The 27,085-nt window shown below is 47.0% G+C and overlaps 4 protein-coding genes across 6 annotated transcripts in view; 1 reads left to right on the top strand and 3 right to left on the bottom strand.

Annotated features, from left to right (window-relative positions):
* The window catches only part of actn3b (actinin alpha 3b), a 53,527-nt gene extending 52,470 nt beyond the window's left edge, over positions 1-1,057 (bottom strand). Inside the window, exon 1 of the mRNA XM_068728226.1 lies at positions 372-1,057. The gene's annotated coding sequence lies outside the window, so the exon portion shown is untranslated. The remainder of the gene's footprint in view (positions 1-371) is intronic.
* A 2,078-nt stretch (positions 1,058-3,135) lies between these two features.
* On the bottom strand, positions 3,136-7,358 carry rbm14b (RNA binding motif protein 14b). Of its 3 annotated transcripts, none has more exons than XM_068728228.1 (4): positions 7,306-7,358; positions 5,305-5,657; positions 3,852-4,911; positions 3,136-3,543 (listed from the first exon to the last, which is right to left on the bottom strand). In XM_068728228.1, exons 2-4 carry the CDS (start codon positions 5,651-5,653, stop codon positions 3,231-3,233), a joined length of 1,722 nt encoding a protein of 573 aa, XP_068584329.1. In that variant the 5' UTR covers positions 5,654-5,657; positions 7,306-7,358; the 3' UTR covers positions 3,136-3,230. The 3 variants fall into 3 exon arrangements, with proteins under 3 accessions (XP_068584329.1, XP_068584331.1, XP_068584330.1); XM_068728230.1 differs by having other exon boundaries at positions 3,852-4,890; XM_068728229.1 differs by lacking the exon at positions 7,306-7,358 and adding an exon at positions 6,278-6,345.
* Positions 7,359-7,492: 134 nt separating this feature from the next.
* ccs (copper chaperone for superoxide dismutase) lies at positions 7,493-12,310 on the bottom strand. Its single transcript, XM_068728347.1, has 8 exons — positions 12,176-12,310; positions 11,878-11,950; positions 10,800-10,937; positions 10,413-10,587; positions 10,269-10,329; positions 9,796-9,873; positions 9,161-9,264; positions 7,493-9,020 (listed from the first exon to the last, which is right to left on the bottom strand). The coding sequence occupies exons 1-8, from the start codon at positions 12,308-12,310 to the stop codon at positions 8,861-8,863; spliced, it is 924 nt and encodes a 307-aa protein (XP_068584448.1). The 3' UTR covers positions 7,493-8,860.
* A 6,550-nt stretch (positions 12,311-18,860) lies between these two features.
* Positions 18,861-27,085, top strand: part of gal3st3 (galactose-3-O-sulfotransferase 3) — a 30,381-nt gene continuing 22,156 nt past the window's right edge. The window contains exon 1 of the mRNA XM_068728353.1: positions 18,861-19,175. The gene's annotated coding sequence lies outside the window, so the exon portion shown is untranslated. The remainder of the gene's footprint in view (positions 19,176-27,085) is intronic.

The raw sequence follows: 27,085 nt of genomic DNA, 5'->3' as shown, positions 1-27,085 counted from the left end.
CACACACACACACACACACACACACACACACACACACACATCCCTTTATTCACTGGCTCAGACACCAGCGGGACAGTCCTGTACGCTGGTACGCGAGACAGGACTCGTGGTAAGGGGTCCTAAACCCACTCACCCACCCCACCCCACCCGCCACCCCCCCCACCGATGGCACTGCCATTGCATCAGAGGAGGAGGAGTTACGGAGAGAGAGGGGGGGGAGGTGGTGATGGCGGAGGAGAGGAAGGTGTGGGGGGGGGGGGGGGGGGGGGGGTAGGGGGGTGTTGTTGTCAAGGCACAGTCAAAAGGAGGGGGTGGCAGGTGGGGAGAGGAGAGGTCAGGTGCTTTTGTTTCGTTTTGGTTTTTTCATTTACCTTGGGTGCTGAGGCGAGAGAGTTGGCGTCGCGCTTAAAAGTCGTCCCCATGGCTCACGCACGGCTGCACGCTGGCCGTCCCAGGTGACCCGGTGACCTAATTCAGTTGAGATAGTTAGTTCAGAGCTGGACTGTCGCCGGGGGTAATTTTTTTTTTTAATTCTCTTTTGTGCGGCAGAGTTACAGATTATCACACATGCAGGTCTGAGTGGACACAGAGACACACGGAAGGGGGGAGAATTTGGTGCAGCGGGGGGGAGAGACCAGACCAGACGCACACCCATCAACCCCAGAAACAGGACGGCTCCACAGATCAAAATGCACCCAGGCCATTCTATCTGTGTGCCTCTCCCCAGCTCTCAACATGATGCCACAGTTTCTATCATGTCCTTTCTGGATGTGAAACAAAAAAAAAACACCAAAAAAAAAAAGGACCGTTTCCAGCTTTTTTTTCTTTTGCCAGAATTAAATCCTGATGTGCGTTTGGTCAAGGGCAAACCTCTTCAGAGAAATTTTGGGTTGCACCCAGTTTGAGAGGCTGGAGAGAGAAAGGAGCACCAACCGGCACTTACCCTGACCAAAGAAAGCAAAGCTGGGCCAGCACCTACGCCCGCGAGGTCATTTTAACACGAGAGAAACAGATGGTGGAGAAGAACAACGTAAACAAGAAGGGGAAATGTCCAAACCCTTTGCTTTCTTTTACCACAGTAGTGAGCCAAACATTCTTTATTATAATTATTATTATTATAGTATACATATTCTCAATAAAAAGCATGCCGATTTTGTTTTTTTTTTATTCTGTTTTTGTCTTTTCCTAATAAAAAAAAAAAAAAAAAAAAAAATTAAAGTCAAAATCAAAGTACTTCTCTAAAAAATACGGTCTCAAACATGGCAAACAAGACATTTCGCAAACCACATAATTCTACAAAGGATGCAACTGGTATGTGTTCGTATATACAACACAGAAAGATTACACTGTGAGATGCAAAGTCACTTTAACCACTAAAAACCACAGGGGGAGAAAGGAGGAGGAGGGGTGGGGGGTGGGGGGAGGGGGGGGACAGCGAGGCAGTAAGGTGAATTCAGAGGATGTCTGTGTGTGTGCGCATCAGACCGCTGTCAAACAGTAGCCGCAAAGCAAAAGTCATCGTTTTAAAGTGAGTATTCTAGAACCGAATGGGCGGAGTTTGCCGCTCGGGACGAGCTTGTGGGAAAAGGTCCTCCACAGGTCAAGCCTCCGTCACCCCGATGCCGAAAACCCCACCGACCGGCTCCAACAACCGGCTTTTAAAACAAGACACTTCAAATCTTTTTTTGGCCGTCACAATCTGACGCAGGTCTGGTATTTTGAGTCTGGAAGACACTTCCCCATCTCTCAGTTCATTGGTGCTATCACTGTCGTTCCTGCTTAAAAAACCAGCGGCTAATTATGAACCCGTGAGGCTCAGCTTGTGGCTTTTTTTTCTATAAAAAAAACAAACAAAAAACAAAAAAACTATGATCCAGTCCCCCCCCGCCCCCTTTCCCTCGAAACGATTAAAAAGCACTTAAAATGGGAGATCCCTCCACGTAATGCACTTCACTCAAAGCTTATAGGCACATAATTGAGCTTGTCACAGGTCATGATTCCTAATAGGATGCAGTGTACAGATCCTTTGTAAACAGCTCATTCAATAGTCACACATGGGGGGTTTTCCTTTCTCCATTTACATTTCATTAGGCCCCAGGTTGACTTGTATTACATGTAAACTACACTAAAACAAATAAAAACGCAAAAACAGTTGTGTTTTAAAGGCCTCTGGAAATGTCGGAGGACTTAATACAGAATATCTACAAAAGTCATTGTCACTGGAATCCCCCCCCCCCTCTAAAATATAGACCCTGTACCTTTACAAGGAGCAGGAACTGATCTGCTGACAACATGTTTAATAGAACAGAAATCTCGTGTCAGAGGTAGGCAGCTGTAGTTAGAGAGAGAGAGAGAGAACGAGAGGTGAAGCCGTGTCTTCCAGTGTTGTAGTTAGAGTACAGGAAGGGGGGGAAAAGGAGGTCAAGGAGAGATCCAAACATACATCACAGGACGTCTTGTGTGTGCTTTACGTGATATTTATGTTCTCTTTTCTGCAAGGCGCAGTCTTAAGCTGCTGCGTTTGTGCGCTGCAAGGTCAGGAGCCCTCTTTCACACAACATTCAGGACAAACACCCCCCCCCCCCAAAAAAAAGACATCAACCTTGGTTCTATTGGACACGATGCAATGCAGCCTGGACACAATGTGTGTGTGTTTATCTGGCTTCCCATCCGATTACATTACAAATCAAAACTCTCCCAACGTAAGGCAAACAAGGTTTCAAACTAGCTGCCCGAACTGATCATCTAGGCCCAAAAGGAGGATGGCTGATAAAAAAAAACAATGTCTTATCGGAGATTTGGCCGTAGAAAATCATAACTGGGTTGCGGAAATAAAAAAAAAAAGGCATATGAAACGACCGACTGGGTCGGTCCAATACTGGCACAAGTGTGAGACTGGCACGATAAAAGAAGAAGTAAAACTGAGAAGCACAAAGAATGCCCGAACAACAGGCGAGAGCCTCCCTCTCACGGCTGCACTGTGTGTATGCAAACAGGACCAAGGTTAGCCGACCCAGTCCCTCGTAAAGCAGGTTAATGAACCAAAAGAAGCCCCCAAGTTTCAAACCCCCCCCCCCCCACACTTAGATCCCACAGACGCACTCACACACACATACAGCTGCTGTAAGGTGGTCAAGTTTGGGGGGGGTGGAAGAGGAGATGTGGGATGGGGGTTCAGGGCGAAGAGGGAGGGGGGGTGTGGGGTGGAAGGGGCAGAGAGTTGTGTGCGACTATCGGAAGGGGGGCTCAGGCGTGTGAAGGGAGAGTTCGGGGCGGCGGAGGATGGCCTCCTTGCGCGTGGGCGGCGGCAACGGCGGCTCATACACCCGTGGCGCAGCCATGGCGGCGGCCACGGCCGCGGCGGAGGGAACCACTGGCCTGAGGGCGTCCAGCGCGGCGACCGACTGGGCCGACATCGCGGAGACGGTGGGGACCGCCGACACTCCCTGCATGCCTTGGATGGCCGTCATGGCGCTCGGCGGCGGGTAGGCGTACTGGAACTGGGGGTACTGCTGCAGCTGCTGGTAGTACTCCGCGTAGTACCTAAGAGAAGGAGGGAGGGGTTAAGGTAGGGGGGGGGGGGGGGGGGGGGGTTCAGGTAGGAGGAGGGGACAGGATGTGGGATGACACAGCGGGAGTAACGGGAGAGAGCGGTGAAGCGAAAGAGAAGGAGGCAATGAAGCGTTAATTAACCGTGAGAAATGTGGCAACAACACTGTAAATAACCGTGATTCCTAGAGGTAAACAGCTGAAAAGTACAGTAGCAGAGACACAAGCTCGAGCGTCTCTGGGAGTGCTTCAGTGGCGGCCGCATAGCTGCTGGTTAAAGAGGTTTGAAGATCATGTCCTACCTGGCCATGGGGTCCTCCGCAGCCTCCGCTGCCTCTTGGCCGGCCGGCGTCGGGAGCAGGGGCCGGCGCGGCTTGGCTCTCTGGTACATGAACGGCTTCATCACCGGGTCTGGTAGCAGAGGCACCGACCTCCGCAGGGGACTGCGGTCCCTCTCGCCGGACTTCGCGGCGGCCGCCGCCACTGCGGCAGCCGCCTGCTGCTGCTGGTCGGCCATAACCTGCTGGCCCTGGGCAAAGTAATGTGCCTGTCTGGCGGCCTCAAAGATGGCTGTGGTGGGGTCCGCTGCTCCCATGGCGCTTATGTGAGCGTAGGCCGGTCCGCCGCCGCCATAAATAGCTGGAGATACGGTGTAGGCGGGGTTGACCGCAGCCGCTGCCGTTTGCATTTCTAGTCCATGAGCAGCGGTCAGGTAGACGTGGGAGTTGGCCATGGTTGGGGTGTAAACTTGAGGGGAGTAGGCGGCGGCGGCGGCAGCCGCAGCAGCGGCCGCCGGGTTCGCCGCCATCTGGCCGTAGATGTTGGGCGCCATCGAGCTGTACATTTGGGTGGCGCCTGATTGTAGAGCTGCCTGGTTGGCCACCGATCCATAGAGCTGACTGGCAACGTTGGCACCGTACACCTGGCTGGCAAGAGCACCGTAAACGGCCGGATTCACGGGGTTTCCATCGGTGCGCGTGCCCGTGGTGATCCCAGTGAGAGCCGCATATGTGGGATCGAAGGTGGAGGTGTTGTAGACCGAATTGTGCACGCTTTGTTGGACCTGTAGCGGGAGGCCGGCGGCTGCGGCGGCGGCGGCCGCCAGGACCGCCGCCTGACTCTGGTACTGCTCCAGAGAGGGCTTCCCCACGGGGCATTCTCCGGCATAGTGGCCCTGCTTTCCACAGTTAACACAGGGGATCTTTCCCGTAGGCGCCTGCTTGCTGGGCTGGACCTTGGACAGCTCTACGGACAGGGGGCGGCCCTTAAACGAGGTGCCGTGCAGGGCCTCGATGGCCTGGAGTGCGTCTTCCTTGTTTTCCATGTGGACAAAGGCATAGCCTGCGGAAGAGGAATGCCTGGCTGTCATTGAGCGCAGGGACAACAGTTAGGATCACAGTGGCATCGCCACAGGCACTTACTTATTACTGCTACCAAGAAGAATGCATTGCACCAAAAGGGAGACAAGGACGGGGGGGGGGGGGGGGGGGGCGCGTCTCGTTCTTTTGCACACCGAGAACTTTGGACTGGTGTATCATTACAACACATCACATGGTGTCAAACGTGTGCAGTAGAGCACAAAATCTCTTTAACTGGAATCAGAACTGTCAGATGTAATCTCTTACCCGCTCTACGGCACGACCTCACTCATACACTAGCTCCACAATTTCACCCACAAAACTCGAGAGAGAGATGTCACCGGGGGCTTTTAAAACTACATATATGTATTAAAAAAAAAAACAGGCCTTCGCTCACCTTTCACTTTGTCACACTCCAGGACTTTCCCGAACGTCTGGAACAGCTGCTGGAGGTCCTCGGTGGTGCACATCCCGCTCAGGTTACCCACGAACACCTTGGTGGAGTGCAGCGGCCTCCCCCGCGACTCCTCCACCACCAGGTTGCGCCCGCGAAACTCCCGGCCGTTGAGCTCCCGGATGGCTCGCTCGGCGGCGCCCTCGCCCTGCAGGTGGACGAAGGCGAACTGCCGCAGCACGCTGCAGCTGACCACCTGGCCGTAGGGCTCGAAGATGGCCGACAGCTCCTCCTGGGTGGTGTCCAACGCCAGGTTGCCCACGAAGAGCTTCACCGTGTTGCTCTTGTCCATGGCGCTGCAGAGGGGGAACAGAGGAGGGACGTACTTGGTTAGAGATAAGAGAGGAAGGCGAGGCGTGAGAACAAAGTGTGACGAGGAGAAGGAAGTAGTGGAGTGCGATTATCTGAATACGGGGCTGGACTGCAGTACGCAGGTACAACGCTGACCCAGCGATTTAGTTTCTTTTTCAGCGCTGAGGACCGTCTGTGAGGGAGGGGGTTGCTGCTGACTTTGAATAAACAAAAAAGACTTAACACCTGCTGCCTTTCTCCAACCTGAAACGTCTGCTTACTATCCAGCGATAAGGCAGATTGAATAATAAGTGAATTCATACGCTCTCTCTCTCTCTCTCGATAAAAGAAACCTCGGCGCGCGAATGAGCCGCCAGATAAACATTCAAATATCTGACCCCACAATTGCCTGTGTGGGTCAGATAAAAGATTACGCAAAACAGAACGGGAGACGCATTATGTCAGCGAGCAATAAGCGAAATATCTGTGCTAGTCGTCGCGGAGCAGAGGCAGACTGAAGGACCTCATTAAATATCTCAGTCTTACTTCAGAGGAGGCTGTAATTACACGTACAGCTGTGAGTCAGGCTCCTACACAGGAGACAGCCGGCCGTTTACACCATTACCTTCAAAGTAAGAGCGCTGCGGATTAACACACACGTGGCATTTACAGTGGTGATCTTGAAGACTACAGAAAGGCCCCATTGTGTTTATGCTCTTCTTAAAAAAAAAAAAAAAAAAAAAAAAAAAAAAAAAAAAAATCACACTGTGGGAGTGTTTTTCTACAGGTTGGTCGACACCTTTTTTCCTTTCCTCTTGAGCAACCTTCACAGCTGGCAGTAAATCAAAAGAGCAATGTGGAACATGACACCAGAGAATGACATTTCTATTTTTTATTTTATTTTAACTGCACCTCTTGTGCTGCTGCTGCTGCTGCTCACACTAAAAAGAAAATGTATTAAAGGAGATGCAAGCTTCGGTGTTTCTGTGCTGTGGGGCCTCCACGTGCGAGTGCACCCCTCGGTTACATATGGCTGCTGCATGAACACCGAGTTCACGCGAGGCATAACTACAGAGAAGGGAGGAGGAGGGGGGGCTGGTTTTCTGATGACGCAGCACTACGCTGAGTCAACACATTTTCACAAGCTCGCGTCTTTAAAAAAAAATAAAAATAAAAAAGAAGTTAAGTTGTTTAGACGCGTTGGAGAGATTTGTTTTAATGTAGTGTGTGTGTGTTAGACATGTGAATGAGGCGGGATGCTTTGGTTTTCTTGCTCGTGTGCAAAAGCAAACAAACCCTAAACGCGAAAAAATAAATATATTTTTAAAAACATGTATTGTACGCAACAATGTGAACCACTAAATAACAGATTACAACAGCTGGAACCCGACAGCAGACCGATACAATGTAACAACTGACATTATTTCCCCTTTCTCTCTCTCTCTCCCTCCTCTCGCACAGGAATGAATACAGTGTAACACCGAGTGATTTCCGTGCAACAACACGGTTTAACGGACTCCCACGCGACAACACGCACGTGGGAAACGCGCGAGCCTAAAGACGAATTGGCTTTAATCGCCTCCCGTGCGGCTCGGATGAGAATAATACGGCAGAAAACGGCGATTAAAATAAAAAAAGGAACTACCATCTTACCTAGGCGGTGCTGCGTTTCAAAATGGTAGCGCCTGCTTCCGTTTGCATGTCGGGCATTCTGCTGGAGAAGGGCTGCGCGAGGGGGAGGGGGAGGGCTGCTGCTGCTGCTGCTGCACCCAGAGGATGCTGAGTCCTCACAAATATAGGACACACACACACACACACACAATAGTGCACGTACACAAGGCCAAGTGTGAGGCTGTTTTATTTCATCAGTGCCACCAGAAGAAGAAGAAGAAGAAAAGGCTGCTTTAGAGCCGCAGGGTTCTGCTCCGATGGGGGGAGCCAGGAAACAAGCGAGTGAGTTCAATTAGAGAACTCATTATGTTCTATGGAAAAAACAATATGAAATATGACACATTTGCTTATCCACAGAGGACAGATCAAGTGCAAAATGAATACTAATGCAGAGTGTGTGTGTGTGTGTGTGTGTGTGTGTGTGTGTGTGTGTGTGTGTGTGTGTGTGTGTGTGTGTGTGACAATGATTCCCGCAGATTGTCAAACATTCAAGCAGAAAATTAAATCGGCAAAACATCTGATATTTATCAAGCAAAAACGTTTTCTTTTACATTTGCTTCTCACTGATTTGATTAATTGTCAGACAAAAAAAATATATATTTAAAGACAAAACTTTAGGCTGTTATTTAATAGACAAACATATTGATTCAAAAATAATCTACAACATAAAACAAAACACTGGTTGAAGCGTTTGTTCACAGCCCTCGGACACAAATGGAAAAAAAAAAGAAAAAAAAGGGGGACACCGACTGAACATTTGAGGGAGGAAAATTCAATGAGCGTGTTCAGGCGTCACGGGGACAAAGACAGATGCTCAATTTGGACAATCGATGCAAAACTTGCACAACCGTTCGGTCACAATATTGATGGCGTCGTCCACGGGGGGGAAGAGATGTGCGCTAACAGGAATCAATAAGTGTGACGAGGTAGAAGTTTCGTACGTCATTAGATTACACTTCGATCAACGCGTAGCAGGATGGACACAACCTTATGGATTTAAAATGAACACTAAGTGGAACAGAACTCCCTCTACATCCAGAGTTGGCTTATTGGGCCTCTTTGCTAGATGCATCGTCATCTATTTGTTTTATTCTGTGCAGTCGGGACTATTGCAGCTGGAAAGCTTCGCGACATTAAATATCCTAATTATGAGCGTCACACCATTTTGTAATCCTTACGTGTGTGTTGATTTTCCTGCTAAACTCAAAATGTATGTTTTTAAACAAATCATTTCTACTGTTTTTAGGAGGCTTCCATAGTCAGCTTAGACACAGTTTGCGTCTGTTTATACAAACACACGACAGGATTAACAGACATCTAGCGAATCAAAAAAGGTGACTTTCACAAAGCCTCAGTTTTAAACTGCTCCAGTGCTTCTAAAGTCCTCAGAGGACAGTAAACCTGTGATTTTCGAGAGAATAAGGCCGTTTTTTTTCCTTTTGGTCGTCTGTCCAGCTGTGTGGAAACGTCATTTCCTCAGAGATCCGACCCGTTCCGTTCAAAACGGATAAGGCTCTTGCGTCTCGCGTCCGGAGGTTCAGAGGTGCGCCGCCGGCGTCTCCGTGCCGGCCTTGCTCCGACCTTTCCCCGCTATCGGCCGGTCCCTCTCCTCCCACAGCGTGACCCCGTCACAGGCGCAGATCTGCTTGGGGTTCTGGAAAAGACCAGCTGATCGGGCGATGATCCCGCAGGCCAGTCTGTAGCGGAGAGAGGAAAAGACGCCGTGTTTGTTAATACTCGATCGATTGCTGGTTGTTTTTTTTTAGGGGGCTCATGTAATAATGAATCATCAAGCCTCGACTCGAGGTCCGTTTACAAAGCGGTGCCGTTGACCCACCTTTCCCCAGAGTTCCCAGTCCGTTTGGACAGCGGCTGGTCTCCTCGGCCCAGGTCGTCCTCGCCTGCATCCACCACCAACGACCGGCCGATCACGTCCCAAACCTGCAGCGTCAGCATCAAGGAGTCAATGGAGAGGAAATGAAAAGCCCTCCCCCCCCATTTCCCACTTTGTACATCCTCAATTCCTTCACCCTCGCCTCCTCTCCCGCCCACAGGAGATACGAGCAGAGGAAGCGAGGAAGAGACGCGAGGAGATAGGAGCCGAGGGTATTTAACGACGTGGGGTCGAGCTGTATCGCCTCTTTTATCCGTCACCGGAAAAAAAAAAAAAAAAGACTTCCGTGAAGGACACACACCCGGTGCTTCCTTGCTTATAGCTCGGCGCTCCTCGTGATGGGTCACGAGCCGGAGGAGCGAGGAGACGAGGAGGCACAAAAAAAAAAAAATCGGGAAATAAGATGGGCATCTGGTGCTGTTTGGGAATTAAATGTTTGTATAAAACATATTTGATTCTTAAAGCTAAATAAACTGCAGTTACCTGCTTTTCTACCAGTGCCAATACGTGTGTGTGTGTGTGTGTGTGTGTGTGTGTGTGTGTGTGTGTGTGTGTGTGTGTGTGTGTGTGTGTGTTACCTTTAGCTGACTGTCCTCTTGCCGAAATGAAGCTCGGCCATCTGGTCCAGCAACAACATTTCCCAGATCACCCACATGCTGCACGACGACGACGACAACACACAGAACCCACATGAATAAGACAGAACCACAGAGGGACTACAGGAGAGGAAGCAGCATTTCAAAGTTAGGCAAAACGCCGCCTTAAGACGCCAGGCTCCCGACGCTTAATTGAAAATGTGGCACCTGAAGCGGAACCGCTCCAAAGTGGCCCCCGCGGGACACGTTTTTTGGCAATCGGAGACGGGTATCGGCGTCTCACATTTGGCTCACGCTGAAATATTTATTAAATCTCGAGCTTGAGAGCTTTTTGTCGGAATTCACGAGAAGCGGATCCGTTATTTACCGACTCCTTCTGCGGCTTAATATTCTGGCGCGAGCGATCTCTGAAAAACCGATGAACGATTGTGCAGGACGTTAAGGAGCAGACGTACCCTTTCAGAGTCCCCTGGACCGCCGTGTTGTCTTCCGAAGGGGTTGTAGTGCTCTCCACAACTGTGGAAAAACAAAAGAAGAAGAAGAATTTGAAGCCGTGCGCTTCCTGTCCACCATTAAAGAGACCACGGGTAACGTCCTACCTGAGGCAGTCCCGCGTGAGGTCCCCCAGGGTGTGGACGTGGAGGCCGTGGGGTCCGGGCTCCAAGCCGTCGATGGTCCCGTCAATCAAGCAGCGCTGCTCGGACAGCTGCAGGAAACGCACCACGCCCTGGATCCTCCCCACACCGGCCAGCATGGCCACAGCCGAACCCAGGTCTGGAGATCGGACACACGGCAAGGCACGGTCGGCCTTTGATTAGAAGGCGCATAAAAAAAAAACCGGTCTACAGCCGATTTAAAGAAGTCAAGAAAACGTAAACTGTGGCTCTAAGTAACGAACACGTTCAGACGCCGGAAGTCCGGTCTGGCGTCTGAACGTGTTCGTTACTTAGAGCCACAGCGTCGCTCCGGTGCCGCGCTTTTCTCACCGTGCTCCGATCCTCCGATGCCTTTGAGCACCGCCCTGCGCCCGGTGCTCTCTATCAGAGCCTGCACCTCTGCACCGGTCAGAGACGACTCCACCACCACCTGCTCCTTCCCCACATCCACACGGACCGACGACACTCCTGCAGACACGTTGCAGCCAGAAAAATAAATAAATGGAGAAGTTACACAAATGCAGGAACAATTTGAATTTGAATTAATGGTCTAAAGCAAGTGACATTATCCGCTTCAATGTCCTTGTGTCACTTTTTTTTAATTTTGGTTGTTTTCTTTTGTCAATAATTGTTTAGAAGTTCCTTGAACAGAACAATGACATTAGAAACTAGATATAGGAGGAAAGTGAGACAATATGAAACATTCATTTTGCAATAAACCCGTCCAATATAATTGAAATTCATATTACCACCCTGATTATCAACAAAATTATGACAAAAAAAAAAAAATCCCCCAAAATGGCACTAAAAACACACTGGAATCACTTTCCAGTGTGTTTTTTTTGCCGCGCATATATTAAGTGAACATGAGTTTTAGTGAAAAACAAACAAACAAACAAACAATCTTAAACAAAAATTGCAACATTGTGTGAATCTGTTCTTCCAGATTCTTTCAGATGATTCCTGTATTTTTTTTAAATCAGGGTCTATTTAGCACACTAGACAGCTTTTTTTCCAAGTCACTCGAGTGAAGATATTCATCCAATATTTGGGAATTTAAAGTGTTTTTAAAATCGATAAAATCCTATATTGTCCCATCACTACAAAGTTATTTTAATAATAAGCTGAAAAGCAGTTTCCTGATTCAAGAGGAATGACCTTGAAGTAAACATTCATTGATCATTGATCATATTCATTGATCATTAACCTTTCATACATGTTGCATTGCATGCTTGCCTGCACACATATTGCACGTGGTTTTCCACGATCAGCTGCACTTAAAAGTGTACAGAAGTTTTTAGATTCAATCTAGAGCCATTCATGTGACGTGTGACAGCAGTTGTCCCTGTTTAGTAGTAGTAAACTCCGTTCACCGTCGTGGTAAACAAACCCGTCAGCGCTCTCTTACCTGGTTTACCTTCCAGCGCAGCTCTGACTTTGACTGCGCAGCTCTCACACGTCATCTGCACCGCAAACTCCAGCTGTGGAGACGTAAACAAAACACGAAACATCTGTAGATAACACAGCGTCAGACTAAGTACATTATCATGATCGGTAGTAGTAGCATGTGAGCTTAGCACGTAACTGCGCAGCGACACGGGAGCTCACCAACTGTCAAATCACGCATGCAGCAGAATAAGGCATGTTATTTTTGGGTTTTTTTATACATTATTTTAATAATATCGTGACTCAGCAGATTGTCAAACCTTGGTTGGCACCACAGAGTCCATGTCGTTCGCGCGCGGCGCCGCCTGGGCGATGAAAACTGAATTAAACAGACAACTTCCCACTTTTCTGCAGCCGGAAGCGAACCAGCCGGTCCTGATAACGGGCGCCGCCATGTTGGTGAGGTCACGGTGACGTCGGCGCTCGTTACCGCCGCCACGTGGCCGACTACCCGCTACTGCGACGCTCAATTCAGTCATTATGGAGACGTATTTAAATAAATAAATAAATAAATAAAGTAAGTAGCATTACCATAGCATACAATATTAAATAAATATGTTATATTTCTATATATTAATTGTTACATTATAATTTCGTAGTTTGTCAATGTGGTGCTAATCTTTTACAGTTTATCTAAAATATAATCTGCAAAGTAACTGGGAATAGAACTAATGCACATGTAGTAATTATTTATATAATATTAATTTTTTTTTTTTTTTTTTTTTTTATTTAAAAATAAAAAAAATCATGAAAGTGATGCAAAAATCAAATGTTGCTACAAAGCAGTCCTCTGAGACAAACTTCTATCGTCTTCTGGTGTATATATATATATATTTATGTGTATATACATATAGGTGTGTGTGGAAACCAATGGCTGACTTCAGGTTGGAAAAACACAAAAACAGTCTTATAAATGGGCCAAATAATGCAATCTACTAATATAACGACGCGATCAGATCAGGGTCGGATCAAGAGGAAGAGGACGGGGTTATGTGGACACAGAAGATTGCAGCGTTTGGATAAACCAACATGAAGGTTGACGCAGTAATAGTGATTGCTTGCTGCAGCGTGTGGCCGCCTCCAGTTCAATTTCATAATGTGTATAGATTATTGTTACAAAGTCGTTCTGCAGATTAAAGCGTTCGGTATGGGAGAAACCGCCACTAAGCTGATGACTGCTTCTCAGAGGAAACCAGTGTGTGTGTGTGTGTGTGTGTGTGTGTGTGTGTGTGTGTGTGTGTGTGTGTGTGTGTGTGCTATCCATACGTCCCTATGACATCTCCTTTCATCTTCTTTGATAGTGGAGATAAGCCACAGGAGGTAGCAGATGACCGTGATGTGACGTAAAAAAAAGAAAAAAAAAAGAAAAAAGAAAAAAAGAAAATCTGGGTCGTGAGTCTAAAATAAAAGCTTCTGAATTCAAACGTCCTCCGACTAAATTTGGGACGATGCGTTTAGAGAGCGGCACACGTGTCCGCCACCCGTGCACGTGCGCTCGTGCGCTCCTGCCCGGGTGTCGATCCAGAAACGTGTAAAGCAACACCGAGAGGCCGATGTTTTACACAGGAGGAAGCCGGAGTGGCAGCTCGGTTAGAACACGGCTCCTTCTGTATGCGGTGGCTCATTGGCGTTGACCGTTGACCTCCACGCTCAGTAATATGACCACAGGCTTTAAGAGGGCTGAGCCACTGTGCACCAGGCTCAAAACACTGCCTTGTGTGTGTGTGTGTGTGTGTGTGTGTGTGTGTGTGTGCTGAGAAGTCTTTTTCTCTTCGCCACACACACACACAGACACACACACACACACACACACAGCAATCCACACAGCAGCAGTTAATTTATTCGGTACATGGGAAACTGTCTAAAACCTTTCGCCCTCATGTTGATCCTCGGCGCTGAGCTCTCCGTTCAAAGGAGTGGAGGGAGAGCTGCTGTGACACCTGAGCCCTGGGGAAGAGGGGGGGGGGATTTCACCAACACACGCACACACACACACACACACACACACACACACACACACACACACACACAGACATATATAAGCACAGAAACACACACACACACACACACACGAGAGAGACCACAGGGCGGAGAGAAACCTAATCACTACACGAACACAGCAGAATCGGAGAGAGGAGGAGAAAGCAGGGATGGAGGGAACGGCAGAGGAGGAAGAAGAAGCAGAAGAGAAGTGTGTGTGTGTGTGTGTGTGTGTGTGTGTGTGTGTGTGTGTGCAGCCGTGCTGACAGGAAGTGTTGACAGCCCTGTTTGGAACAGTAGAGGTATTATCTGTGTACTAAATGAGGCACTATCCCCGCCCTCTTCTCCCTCTCTCCACCCTGTTAGCACTGACCCGAAGTCTGTTTTGTTCTTCTTATTAAAAAAAAAAAACATCAAGGAGGTGAAGCAGCTCTTGTTTCAGCGGCTAAATGCAAAGAAGCAAAACTGTGTTTTCAGAGCGAGGACGACACGATGATCTTCACGCAGAAGCAAAAAGGACAGGAAAGCAGTCAATCAAATGTAGTCAAGCAGCTACAGCGCCTTAAAAAGAGGGTTTCATTTAACCCGCGGTGTAACCACAGATGACCCACAGTGTCATTTTGGATAAGCAGGTCAGAGAAGTAGGCCAGGTGCTGCTGTGAGGACTTTGTAATCAATTCTAGAGTGCTGCAGGAATGAGTCCTTAAAACCCAGAAATGAGTTTGCAGTTTTCTTTTCTTTCTTTTTTTTGTTGCACTTCTGGTTTCCTCTGGTTCTGGTTTCACGCCTGAAATAAGATCTGTGATCAACACAAGCTTAAGAGATTTTAAAGTTTCGTTCCGCGACATTAAAACACGGCAGTAAAATCCCCACCTCGTGAATTTTCAAGGAGGTTTAAATGTTAGCTTTTCTTCTTTTTTTTTCTTTTTTTTTTACGGCGGTTGCATTCGCGCTTCAAAACCTCGTGAACGTGGCGATTATCTGAAGGAAACGTGTGTCACAGACGAGCTTATTTTCTGCAATAACACAACATCCAATGGGAAAAATCCCATCGGGTTCTAGTCGAGAGAGCAGCGTCGGATGAAAAATGAATTCAGTAGCGACAGCAGTTCAAAGTTGTTGCCGTGTACATTTCCAAGTGGAGCTTGCAGTTTCATCGTTTTGTGAAGAACCAGAACTCTCTCCGAGGTCACGAGTGAGACCCCTGAAGGTGTCGATGTCAAACATACACACTTCTATGGCAGCTGTGCAAAACTGGAAGATCGTGTAATATGACCAAAAACTCCTGAATGGCCATTAAAGCCCAAGCAGGAATCAAACAGGTGTGTCAAGAACAAATGGGCTCTTTCTTCTCAAAGGTCTGGCTGTGGCATTTTTTTTTGAACACGCAGTTGTCTTCCTGCATTCTTTTTGAGGTATTAGTCAAACGAACAGGAACACATTTTAGATAGAAGAGGGAAGTTCTAACATGTTGGCGAGGTTCAGAATCATCACACTTCTGTGTGGTTCACTCCAGAGACTTTTGATGGAAAAATGACAATTTAAACTCCTGTACATACTGTTGTTGTCAGTGAGGGATTTGCACGTCAAATTCACTTTTTTTTTTTTTTTAGTTTTGCACGGAAACTGAAATGTACACCGCAGTATAGATCTTTTTTCAAGGACAAACAAACACTTTTTTAAGTGATTCAAGAAGCAGTTCAAATCACAGACTTCCTCGAACACATCAAACTTAAACATTTGTTCCCCATCGACAAACGGGCGACGTGTTTTTTTTCGTTGACAGATGTTGACAGATTTTGCACTAAACACATCTCTTTTTGTTCAGGTTAGAACTTCACATCTCTACTGTTGTGTTTCGCTCGTTGGCTGTGCTTTAGAGGTTTCATAAGCCTTAATTAGCAGTGTACAGTAACTCTGTCAGCCCACACAAGAGCATCCGATCCATCAAAGAATGTCAAAACATGAAAACACTAAAGTTTCTTTTGCAAGAATATTCCCCCCCCCCCCCCGCCCCCCCAAAAAAGTCCCAAGTAGCATATGAGATAAAATGAAATCCAATAAAAAATGTCTTTGCTGGAGCCGGGCAGATTGCAGAGAGGCCAATAAAGTGCAATAGAAATATTTATAAATGCAGAGTGTGCGATGACGCACAGTGAGCCTCGCAGAGCAAGCTGTTTACGGCTTGGCTGATCCCAAAGGGAATCAAACCGTCGGCCCCGGCCGCTGCGCTTCACGCCGTCCCCCGACCTCATGACGCTGAATTATTCAGCTCCCGGAGAGGAGGGGCCACCGGGCCCCCCCCCCCCCCGTTAGCGGTGCGAGGGATCCCCGCCTGGGGTCAGAGTAATGTCACAGCCCAGCCAGAGCGCCCTCCACCTCAGCTGATTGCACCCTGACAGCTCCAATGGAGGATGAAGCCAAGCGTGTCCAGAGGACGGCGTCTAACAGCGGAGCCCCCCCCCCCCCTCTCTCTCTCTCTCTCTCTCTCCCCACCAACCGCCCACCCAAGCCTTCTGCAGGCGTCCGGGGAGCAGGGGGCCGTGTTTGTAATAATAAGGATGATCCGTGACTTTGTCCTGGTTTCACTTCTTTTCAAACTTTAGAGGAAAACACAGAGGACAGGACAAAAAAAGATGGACGCTTCCAGGAGAGCAAGAAGAAGCCTTTAAAATCAAAAACTCTGAGCAAAGTGATCATAAAAGACTCGAAGCTCACATGTGACCACGAACTTCAGGATGAGACACATGACAGAAAGTGACAGTTTATCACGTCTCTACACCGTCCATCATGTCTTTCTTTTTTTTTTTTTTTTTTTTGCCGGATTGCTGTGCGGATAAAGTCAATAAAAGTAATTATAGAGATTTGCGGTCGTGGATCTTAACATATTTCCTGTTTTCAAGCGCATGCAGTGACTTATTAAGAGCTGTCTTTAGAACGACGTTACAAACATCTCTCCCTAAAAATCAATCTCAGGCCACGACAACAACAAAGCAGGAGAGGAGAGACCGACGAATCCATCCGGTCGATCAGGGAAAAAAAAAGAAAAAAAAAAAGCCCCTCAGACAAATATTGTCCACTCAGCACAGCGGGGTCAGGCATTATTGCTGACCCACAAACAAGCTAAAAACAATAAATTACAATGCCGCTGGGGTGTTTAACAAGCTGTGGACAAACTCTACAGCTCATCACGGGGACGATCGATAGGAAGAAGGGACAGCCGTTGCCTAATCAAAGTCTCCTGTTCCTCCCTGGAATAACGACGCAGGGTCACCGATCATCGCTCAAACAATCTGCCATGAACCAGAGAGTAACACTAAAGGAAGTAATATAACATCAAAAAAGTGGGGATTTAATAGGAGGTAAAAGCAAGAAAGCACAATAAGGTCAGCAGCAGTAAAGTGTCTCTCAACTCGTGGTTCATTATGAGTCTGTGTAAGAAAACGGTGAGAATAAAACCACACAAAGTACAATAACGTGTTTAAAAATCACTGAGGCGCAGTAGTAGATGAGTTGCTAATAATATCGCAGCAGAGGGAAAATACATTGGATTTAAACGCATGTATGCGGGAACACAGTTTTGGGCCCCAATGTCATTAAACTGGGTGTGAACATCCAACAAAAAATGAATCATTGCCCAACAAAAAGAAAAGGGTTCTTTTTGAAGTGTTGCCTTTGATTAGATAGTGTGCAGCATAGGGCTGACTGGACATAAAGGGAAGCATCCTCAGCAGGAAAGCTGCGATAGTGTTTGAAACATGTAAAGGACACCAGGGTACCCGAGGAAGAGTCCACTCGAGCAAGTTAGCATCTCATTAGCGTAAAAAATTGGAGGACTCACAAGAAACATTCGGAACCCAGCGTGAGAGATTTCCTGACTTGTATCGGCCAAGCTATGAAAAAAAACCCCACACTGGATCCTACACCTTTCCCATAATCACGAGACCCTCCCTGATAACGTGTTTCTACCGTTAAATGACCCCCCCGGTGACGTCACGTAAACGGGATTTTGCTCAGAAGAAGACGGCGTTGAACTGACCGCCCATTACCGTTTGGTTTCCTTTGAACCGTGTGGTCGTTCCCCAGCTGTGACGGAGCGGAGGGATCCCTTAGCGGAGCGGTACTCACGCCTTACGGCTTTGTCGCGAGACAGAGTTCACCGTTAAGGTTTTGTGAAGGCACGGACTAAAGACGCTGAGGTCAGGAAGGGCTTACCTTTGTTATGCCGAACGGCACGTTACCAACCAATTTGGAGCGCATTTTGGTTTTCACAAGCTAATCCCGAGGATAAGCAAAAAGGGATCCTCGCCGTGTTTCATCACTTCTACAGGATACAAATACAGACACCTTTGGCGCAGGGGGCAGGGAACGGAGATAAACGCCTGCATACATAACAATGAGCATCCTCAGGAATAACAATAACACTCTCTGTAGGGAAAAGGATGAGAATAATGCATAAGGGGGGGTGGGGGGGGGGGGGGCTCTTTCCTGGTTTTTGCCTCAGGCCCACTCATCATTAAAGGAGCCCCTGGTCTGCTGTAAATTTACATCAGCCAGCTATTCGGTTCCAGTTCACATTCAAATTAACTTTATTTGCATGACAGATGCTTTTCACATTAAAGCTCAACACAGTTAAAGAACACAAGCGGTGTGAGGAGAAGTATTACGAGTATATGATAGGCACAGTATGTATCCGTTAGGACTGTCCATGCGCTTAATGCGCGCGTGTGTGTGTGTGTGTGTGTGTCAGAGAGAGGACCTTATGTGCGTGCGTGAGCGCGTGCCAACCCCCCCCCACCCCAGCCCAGCAGTATACTCATCCCCGCATCATAGGCAAACGCGCGCGTATTGGCTGCGAGACAGAGCGAGACAGAGCGAGAGAGAGAGAGAGAGAGAGAGAGAGAGAGAGAGAGAGAGAGAGAGAGAGAGACCGACCCCCCGTTTTGTTGCACGAGGAAAGGAGTCGCGAGGAGCCTCTGATGACAGACAGACAGCAGATCTGCTGCCTCGCTGACTGCGACACCTGAACAATCACCAAACAGATGAAGGAGAGCCAACTGTAGGCGAGGAGGAGGAGGAGGACCGGAGGCTTTCCTAAAACAGATAATAATAATAATAAGGAAGAAGAGGGAAAAGAAGAAGAAGAAGAAGAAGAGGAAGAGGAGAGGAAAGCGGGGGCAGGCAGCAGTCAGCCGGCTGGCCGGGACACGGAGCCCGAGCAGGGGGGAGAAATCCACCGCCACGACCGTCACATCACACCACAGCTCCGGGATGACAAAGGTGGGTGACCGTGTGTTCCCATTCTGTAACATCAGCATCCCTGTCCTACATGGCGCCTTTAATCCCCACAGTAGACGAGTAGTAGACGTGTCTGCTGTCCCGTTTACATTTTTTTTAAAAAGAAAAGGAAACCGGGGGCGTTGTGGCAGCTTCATTTAGAAACCTGTGTTTCTGTTTGTTCCCCGCGCTCCGCTCTCCGCTCTCCTCGCTCCCCGTTACGCACCGACATGCCGCGCCGTTTTTTTTTTTTAAATAATAAAACGCAGATCCGTGGCTGAGCGGATGACACTTTGACTTCAGGAGAACGCATTCGCGGCACCGACATGTGTGCCATTTGAAGATGCGCCGCCGGCGGAGTGATCTCACTCAGCACGCCCCCCCCCCCCCCCCAAAAAAAAAAAAATTCTATTCTGATCTGGCCCACATTTCGCGGCGTGAGACCTCTTGAGAAGATTTTTTTCTGTTGTTTATGTCCCGTTACAATCTTCGTGTGTGTGTGTGTGTGTTAAGGAGGATGAAGATGGATGGGGGGGGGGGTCGTGATCGTCTCCTTGAGCGCCCGAGGCTCGTCTGGATGATTGATTTCGCCTGTTCATTCAGATTATGAGTGTGTAAACACCTTTAGCCGGCAAATTAATTAACTTGCAAATATTATCAAAGGAAATATTATCAGCGTGAACTCTTTTTTTTTTTTTTTTTTTTTTTTTTTTGTGCACCCCGGAGGAACAATTAATGACAAACTATTTATATCTGCAGCTTCGCTGGATGCGTTGGCCCCAATTGTTGCATGGGTGCTCAATATTTTCCATAACGCAGATTTGATCCATTAGTTGATTGGTTTTAGTGTTAGATGCAAGTTGGCTGAAGTTTTGTTTTTTTTCCATCTGCCCTGTTTGATGTTACAGCATCAATTAGATTTGTGGTCAATATGTCATCCAGGTTCGTATTCAAAGCCGCCGGCAGGCTGAATGTGGCGGCGTTGATAATGAGGAGCTACAGCATGCCGGGAGAAGCCTGTTTGATTACATGTTCAGGATAACAATGGACAAGAATTTTATCTAGCACAAAAATCACACACGTATCTGCATTTAGGATATTTTTAGACACTTAGTTTGGATAAAGAGATCCTTTCACCCCCGCCCATCAAAAAAAAAAACCATGAATGCCAGGAAGAGCAACAGAGGAGGGGTCCTTCTCCCAGTTCCAGCACAGACAGACGACACAACTCAATCGACTAAAGAGTCCTCTATTAAACAAACAGGAAAAGGCAAAACAGTTGCTGTTTCTGCAGAACTTCGTCTCTGTTTTGTGTCACTATAAACTGAGTATCGTTTTTTTTATTTATTTTTTTACTGTTGGTCGGACAAAAGAAACAGAGAAATCAGGAAGCTGTGATGTCACTTTTATACTCGTGGACAAATCAGCAGAGGGCACACACACACACACACACACACACACATTCATTCATTATTTGCATTTTGCAAATAACATTTTTTTTTTGTTGCAATTTTACCAAATAAGCCGGACTATGGACATATGCGCTCTGTTCTCGCTCCTGTCCTGTCCTGTCTGTCTGTCCTGTCCTGTCCTGTCTGTCTCTCTGGCTGTCTGTCTGTCTGTCCTGTCCTGTCTGTCCTGTCCTGTCTGTCTGTCTGTCTGTCTGTCTACCTCACCTCGTGTCTGTCCCTTCTCCTCCTCTGTGTTTTCAGTAAGTAGGTTAGGAGAAGGAAGGGGAGGTGACTTAATAAACCCTTTTTTTTGTGGCAGGTCATTTACAAGCTCGGACCTGAAAAGGTTTCCTTTTTTTTTTCTTCCCTCCCCTGCATGTCCGCAAGAAAGGTACAAGACCGAGTGATGAATGTGTGCTCTGTTTGGAGAGAATAGCAACGCAGGGAATAACAATTGAGAGACAAGAAGGGGGGGGGGGGGGTTAGAACAGTGACACACCTCTGGTAAAAAAAAGTCAATATGATAAAGTGCTGACTAAGATTCACTGCATCGGTGTGTTAAACCTCATCAGAAGAGACTTCTGAGACCAAGGGCGCCCTTTAAAGGCCGGCGCTCTGGGAAAGGGGTTTATTTATACAATGTGGACCGTGATCTACTGCTCTGTGGCTGCTTTGCTGCACAGCGCAGTGTCCCCGAAGACGGTCGGGCCCCGAGCCAAAAGAGCAGCACTGTTTTACAGCTCCCCCCCCCCCCCGCGGGACCAAAAAGGACTCAGAAATGTTGGTATGTCACATAAATTCCTCCATTTGTCCGAGTCTCTGTCAGGCTGTTTGCACGTGTTGCCTTCAGTTTGAATGTTCAGAGAGCTGGCATGGGAAAATGCCTGAGTGCCTTTGAGCAACAGAATCCGAACCCTAAGTAGACGAATAGGGGCTCGCTTAAAGCCAAGTCGCAAAATCAGCAAAATAACAAAAGATCACAAGTTACTTCTTAGATCGATAGATATTTAAATGATCATTTTTTTCGCCATTTATCAAGTACAAATTTCCAATTTTTGATAGTGGCGGCAAACCTGACCCGCCAGGTCGCCGTCCGCAACCGTCTCAGAAGCCGTCAGTGAGTTTGGAAAAAGGGCGGGAACTTCAAAAAAAAAACAACAGACAGGTGATTAGATGAACCGTCAATCAAATGCCGAAGCCATTAGGGAGAAGAGCGAAAACATCTGTTCCATTAGGAAAAGCCTTCAGCGTCGTTCTTTGCTCTTTTTTTTTTCAATGAAGAAATACTCTCCCGTTCTGATATATAACGGATGCTACGGCAGCATCTTATTGTTTTGAACTAAACGCCCCTCAGTGTCATCTCGCACACACCTAAAGCATCCCAGTAGCTCCTCACATTCACCGCATGACCGCATCGACGCATGACTGGAAGCGCGACCGGATGGACTTGCGATCTCGCTTGATCTCGTGACATCAAGCGAGATCCAGCTGCTGTGCAAAGTGACAGTCACAGCCGCTGCAATTTGCAATTATTTTTTGCCATTAATGTCAATGATATGACCAGAAGTCGCGCAAAATGGCCAATTTTTACAGACATCAAATCGCTTGTTTTGTCAACCAGCGGTCCAAAGGAACGGTAAAGCAGCGGCGAGCTGCAGGGTCTCATGAGGAGAAGAAACAACAACAACAAACACCAGCGAGCAGAAAGTCTGACGGAGGAGAGAAACGTCCTCTTTTTTATATCGGCACAGACGGGAAGCGCTGGTGATCAGCAGGTCCTCTTCCTGGGTATTAGTGGAGCTTCAGCACTGGTGTTTGAGATGGACCTGAGTGATTGGAGAGCTTGTGATTAAAAATTTACTTGCGGGCATCTCAGCTCGCCGCAGAGAACTGAGGGAATGTGTGTGTGTGTGTGTGTTTCCATTTAACTTGCAACGTGTGGATGTGAGCCCAAGCAAGATTAATGCTCCATGTTAACAAACCTCTTGGTTTGACCCTGGCTGGCCCTGCAAAACACACACACACACACACACACACACACACACACACACACACACACACACACACACACACACATACATCCACACACACCGTTTCGCCACTTCATCCCCCTGTTGGGTTAATGCCGGCCCTCTTTGCAGAAGCACACACACACACACACACACACACACACACACACAAAACATTGAACACCAGCCAACTTTCAGCCACTTTGATGCATTAGTGCAAAGGTGCTTTTTTTTTTTTTTTTTTTTTTTGTCTTGTTGTGGTTTGGGACCAAATTGATTTTGATGTGCAGGCGCGCCCGTGAATGCACACACGAAAATGCTACCGTATTTCAGTTTAGAGGTGAGATTAGAGGGAGTGTGTGAAGTTCAAAATGATCTCTCACCCCCCCCCCCCCCCCCTCCTCCTCACTGTCGCTTACTATTGAGTCACATCGACCCATCAGCCTCCCAGCTGAATAAGAAGAAGACACGTCCTCAAATGTTCATATGGAGGCTTTCAAACATCTTTCTCAAACGATGAAAGAATGGAGTCTGAAGCGCTCTTTATCCCAGGTCAAATATTAAAAAGGCTTTTATTGTGACACCTGTTAGCCGCCGGTTCCGACTGCGTCCGCCGGCGCCAGATGGAGGCAGATGGACGAGGGTTTTGTCGGGGTCTGGGCCCGGCTCCAGGGAGCTGCCCTTGGCGCGAAGGTTTTCATCTACTTGTAGATGTCCGACAGCCAGATGCCAGCAGACCCTGGATTAAAACGGTCTGGGCAGGAAGATTATGGGAGCAAAATCCCGTATCTGGACGGCCCTGCTGTTCGGCACACAACACGAAATGCATTATTTATTATTATGACTTAGAGCGTCTCAGTTTGGTTGTTGTTGCTGAAACTTCTCCGAGTCGTCCCTGGTGAACGGACAAAATCCAGAGCTTGACCGTGACTATTTAAAAACTGACCTTCAGTGTTTCGAGAGACCGACGCCTACATACATGTAGTAAATCTGAAATCATTGAACGTGATACTTTTTTCGTGTTTTCTTTTGTCTTATTTTTGTCTGAGGTTCAGCTCAAGCATCTTTTTAGGACAATATTTTCTGTAAAAAAAAAAAAAAAAAGTTCACAGAAACCTTTTTTCAACCTGGAGTACTTTCAGTAGATTTTTATTTGCACTGCCCCAAAAAACATCCAGCACTAAGGTTAGGCAGCCTGCATGTGTCCTGAGAGGCAAGACTCGGGGCAAAGACATCCACCCAATAATTCAGGACTCAAGCTCTAATACAAGAAAGAAAAAGAAAAGGTGAAGATGTTATATAGAAATACACTAATGAAGACTGTGGTTTAACTTTTATTTCTTGACATTTGGAATCTCCTGGCAAAGGTCCATTCAGTAGATGTTCTGGAGCTTTCAATCACACCACGTAATCTTCAGTAGCAGATTAAAAAAGTCCTCAGTGAGAATGGACATTCTAATGTTTAGAATACCACATCAACTAGGAAGATCATGCGATGTGATCGAAAGCTCTGGAAGAGCTACTAAATGGACCTTGTAGTGAGATTGATTGAGTACGAATGTTGCCATTTGTGCCATCCAAATCTATGATCATACCACTTATTCTGATTTAGACAATCCGATTATACTTTTTGCACAACTGTTGATGTAATAAGATTATTGTTTTAAATGGGATTGGAGTGAATTACTGGCGTGAAGTTCTACCAGATGTCGTGAAGTGGAACAGGGACACGTACAGATGGCGGATCCTGGTGTCGATCACAGTCGTGATCGGAAAAGTCGGGCGTTGTGTTTACGTCCCGGCGTTGCCCTCCTATAGTGGTGCTGTTTCTATGAACCTTGGGGAAACACAAACCCCTCTGAGAAGAGAAAGACGTAGGTTTATAACGGCATAGAAAGCCACATCGCACAAAGCTTAATCCAGTCCAGGAGGACAAACGAGGCTGTGCCAGTAAGGACACACTGTGTCCGCTATCAACTCCAAGGCTCTGCGGCAGCGAGCCACTCGATACGTTATCTATAGAATCCGTCGCACAAAATAGTCCAGAAACCAGATACTCCGAAGTGAATATCACTTTTCGGCACCCGTGTCCAGCGAAGGGCTTCATCGGAAAGATCTGGGTTCAACCAAATGCACGACACCACTGCCTTTGAAAAAGAAGTGCAGTGTATGATAAGGAACTGCAGCTTTATGGCCGTCTTCAAATTGAGCTTCCTTTTTTATTGCAACACATCATATTACTTCTTATTCGATAGCCGACAAGGTGAAAGCTGAATCACTTGGACGGGGATTAATATGGGTGACCTTCAAGGGCTGAACAGTGCTGACAAATGAATTGCTGTTTTTTATTGGACATTGTAATCTTTTGATTAATTTCCCCATAAATACAGACACGTCCATTTTTACGCCTCATTTCCCAGGGTTTCAGAAAGCTGATTTATTTTAAAGGGAATACGATTTGCTCATGCAATAAGAGGATTTTACCTCAAAGCCTTTGTGTTGTTTATTTTGCTTTAAGATACAGCAGAGTAGCTTATGTTAAGATACCTGAATCGTTTTCTTCTTTATACTCCATTAAAGACTGTAACTATGATAAAAGGGCTGCACAAACACAATTGACTCATGCTGGTGAATTAGATTTTTCTCCTGTTTCTTTTTTGATTTATTTTCCTCGGTTTGCCCCGCACCCTTCTTCATCCTGAAACGATACGTTTGGTCTAATAAACGAGAGGAACTTAATGAGTGTGTTGAGCTGCCCAGGCAGGCGAGTAAAAAGCCTCCGTTAAGTGCTGAAGGTGTTTCCTCTGGAGTCGTACAAACGCTGCCAGCATTAGTTAGAGAAGGATTTAAACCCGCCGGGGCAGACAGGAATGTTTTGAACCCGCAGACTGTGTGTGTGTGTGTGTGTGTGTGTGTGTGTGTGTGTGTGTGTGTGTGTGTGTGTGTTCCCGGGGCATGCTTACCTGTGTGTAAGTTTACGAGGCTATGCATGTGCACATGCGCTTTATTTATTCACACCGGCGTCTGTGTGTGTTTGGCGGAGAGGAGGTGCACAGGGCGCCCTCCCCCTGGGGGGGGGGGGTTCCAGTCTGGCCTCTTAATTAATCCTTTTTCTGGCCGGAGGGCCTCTGTTATCGGGCCATTACAGCACGAGACACAGGTACACACACTGAAACACACGGTTGCACTTCCATACTTGGGAGGGCACTCATTGGAGCTAATGCATACCCTACAGCCCCTTAACCATACCCTCGAAGAATGAGTCACTGTCCCACGCCACTTCAGGCTTTAGCTTTAGTTTGGGCTTTGAATCTGGAAACACGGAGAGGTCAAAAAGAAGTCACACAGGGCAAGAAACAAGATGATCAAACTAGCATCGTTAAGTTTAGTTTGAATAGGCGATTTGTCACATATACAAGTAAGTACACGTCTAACCCCATTACTCTGTGATTTGATCACATTGTGCAAACTTTAGGGGGAAAATCAAGATGTTTTTTTGTCTTCAAAGGTATTTTTTTTTTATTTTCCGCCCAACATGATGAAATGTATAAATCCAATATATACACAGATTGCGCCGTTCCGCTTTCATCTTCTTCTTTACTGGGATGTGTGTTAAATCAGTGGCCGGTGGTATCAGAGCTCAAACAGGGCTAAGCTTGACCTAACCTAAATTCAAGCTTAACCCTAAAAAAACAAGTTTCATCCCTCAAACTGCCCTTTTCAAGAGGACGAGTCAAATGGTCCTATTATGCAAAAATACCCGCATTCTCATACACTTTCGTCCTCGCAAGAGCATACAGACATTTTTTAAAACGTATTTATTATACTTTTACTGTATGATTGCTTATTTATTATACTTGTTTTAATCTTGTTTTTCTACTTATGTCTCTTGTTTGTTTGTTTGCACTATCCACTCTGCTGCTGTAATCCTGCAAATTTCCCCGCTGTGGGACTAATAAAGGATTATCTTATCTTATCTTAAAAACACACTCATATTTACAAAAATAAAAGCAAGCATGGCAGAGAGACACAGTAAACACAGGTGTGCAAGCAGTCGGATATAGGCCCACACATTGGCATACCCACACACAAACACAAACACTGCATGGACAAAAACACAGTCATTCTCTGGCATGGACGCACGCACGCAGACACACACACACACACACACAAATACAAATTTTACTTTTCCTGAAACACACTTTGACTGACTGCAAAGGAGTCTGGGTGTTTGGTTGAGATGTTTGAGCAGCGTGTGTAATCTTCCCTCAACGGCTCACATATTCCTTTTATCTCTGTGGGTCTCTCTGTGCATCAATACACTGTATAAACAGAAATGCCCTGTGGTGGTGGATTCTCATGTAGCTGAGAGGTCATATGATGAAACAGCCAAGTAGTAGCTGTAGTAGTTTGAAAAATAATATGTCATTTATTTCAGGCAAAAGTAGACAAA

Source organism: Cebidichthys violaceus, unplaced genomic scaffold (genome assembly GCF_023349555.1).
Source record: "Cebidichthys violaceus isolate CVI_PGR_0920_01 unplaced genomic scaffold, fCebVio1.0.p SCAF_41, whole genome shotgun sequence".
In the NCBI taxonomy this organism is placed as follows: Eukaryota; Metazoa; Chordata; class Actinopteri; order Perciformes; family Stichaeidae; genus Cebidichthys; species Cebidichthys violaceus.
The sequence above is the reverse complement of the archived record's forward strand: the minus strand, read 5'-3'. Positions and strand labels throughout refer to the sequence as shown.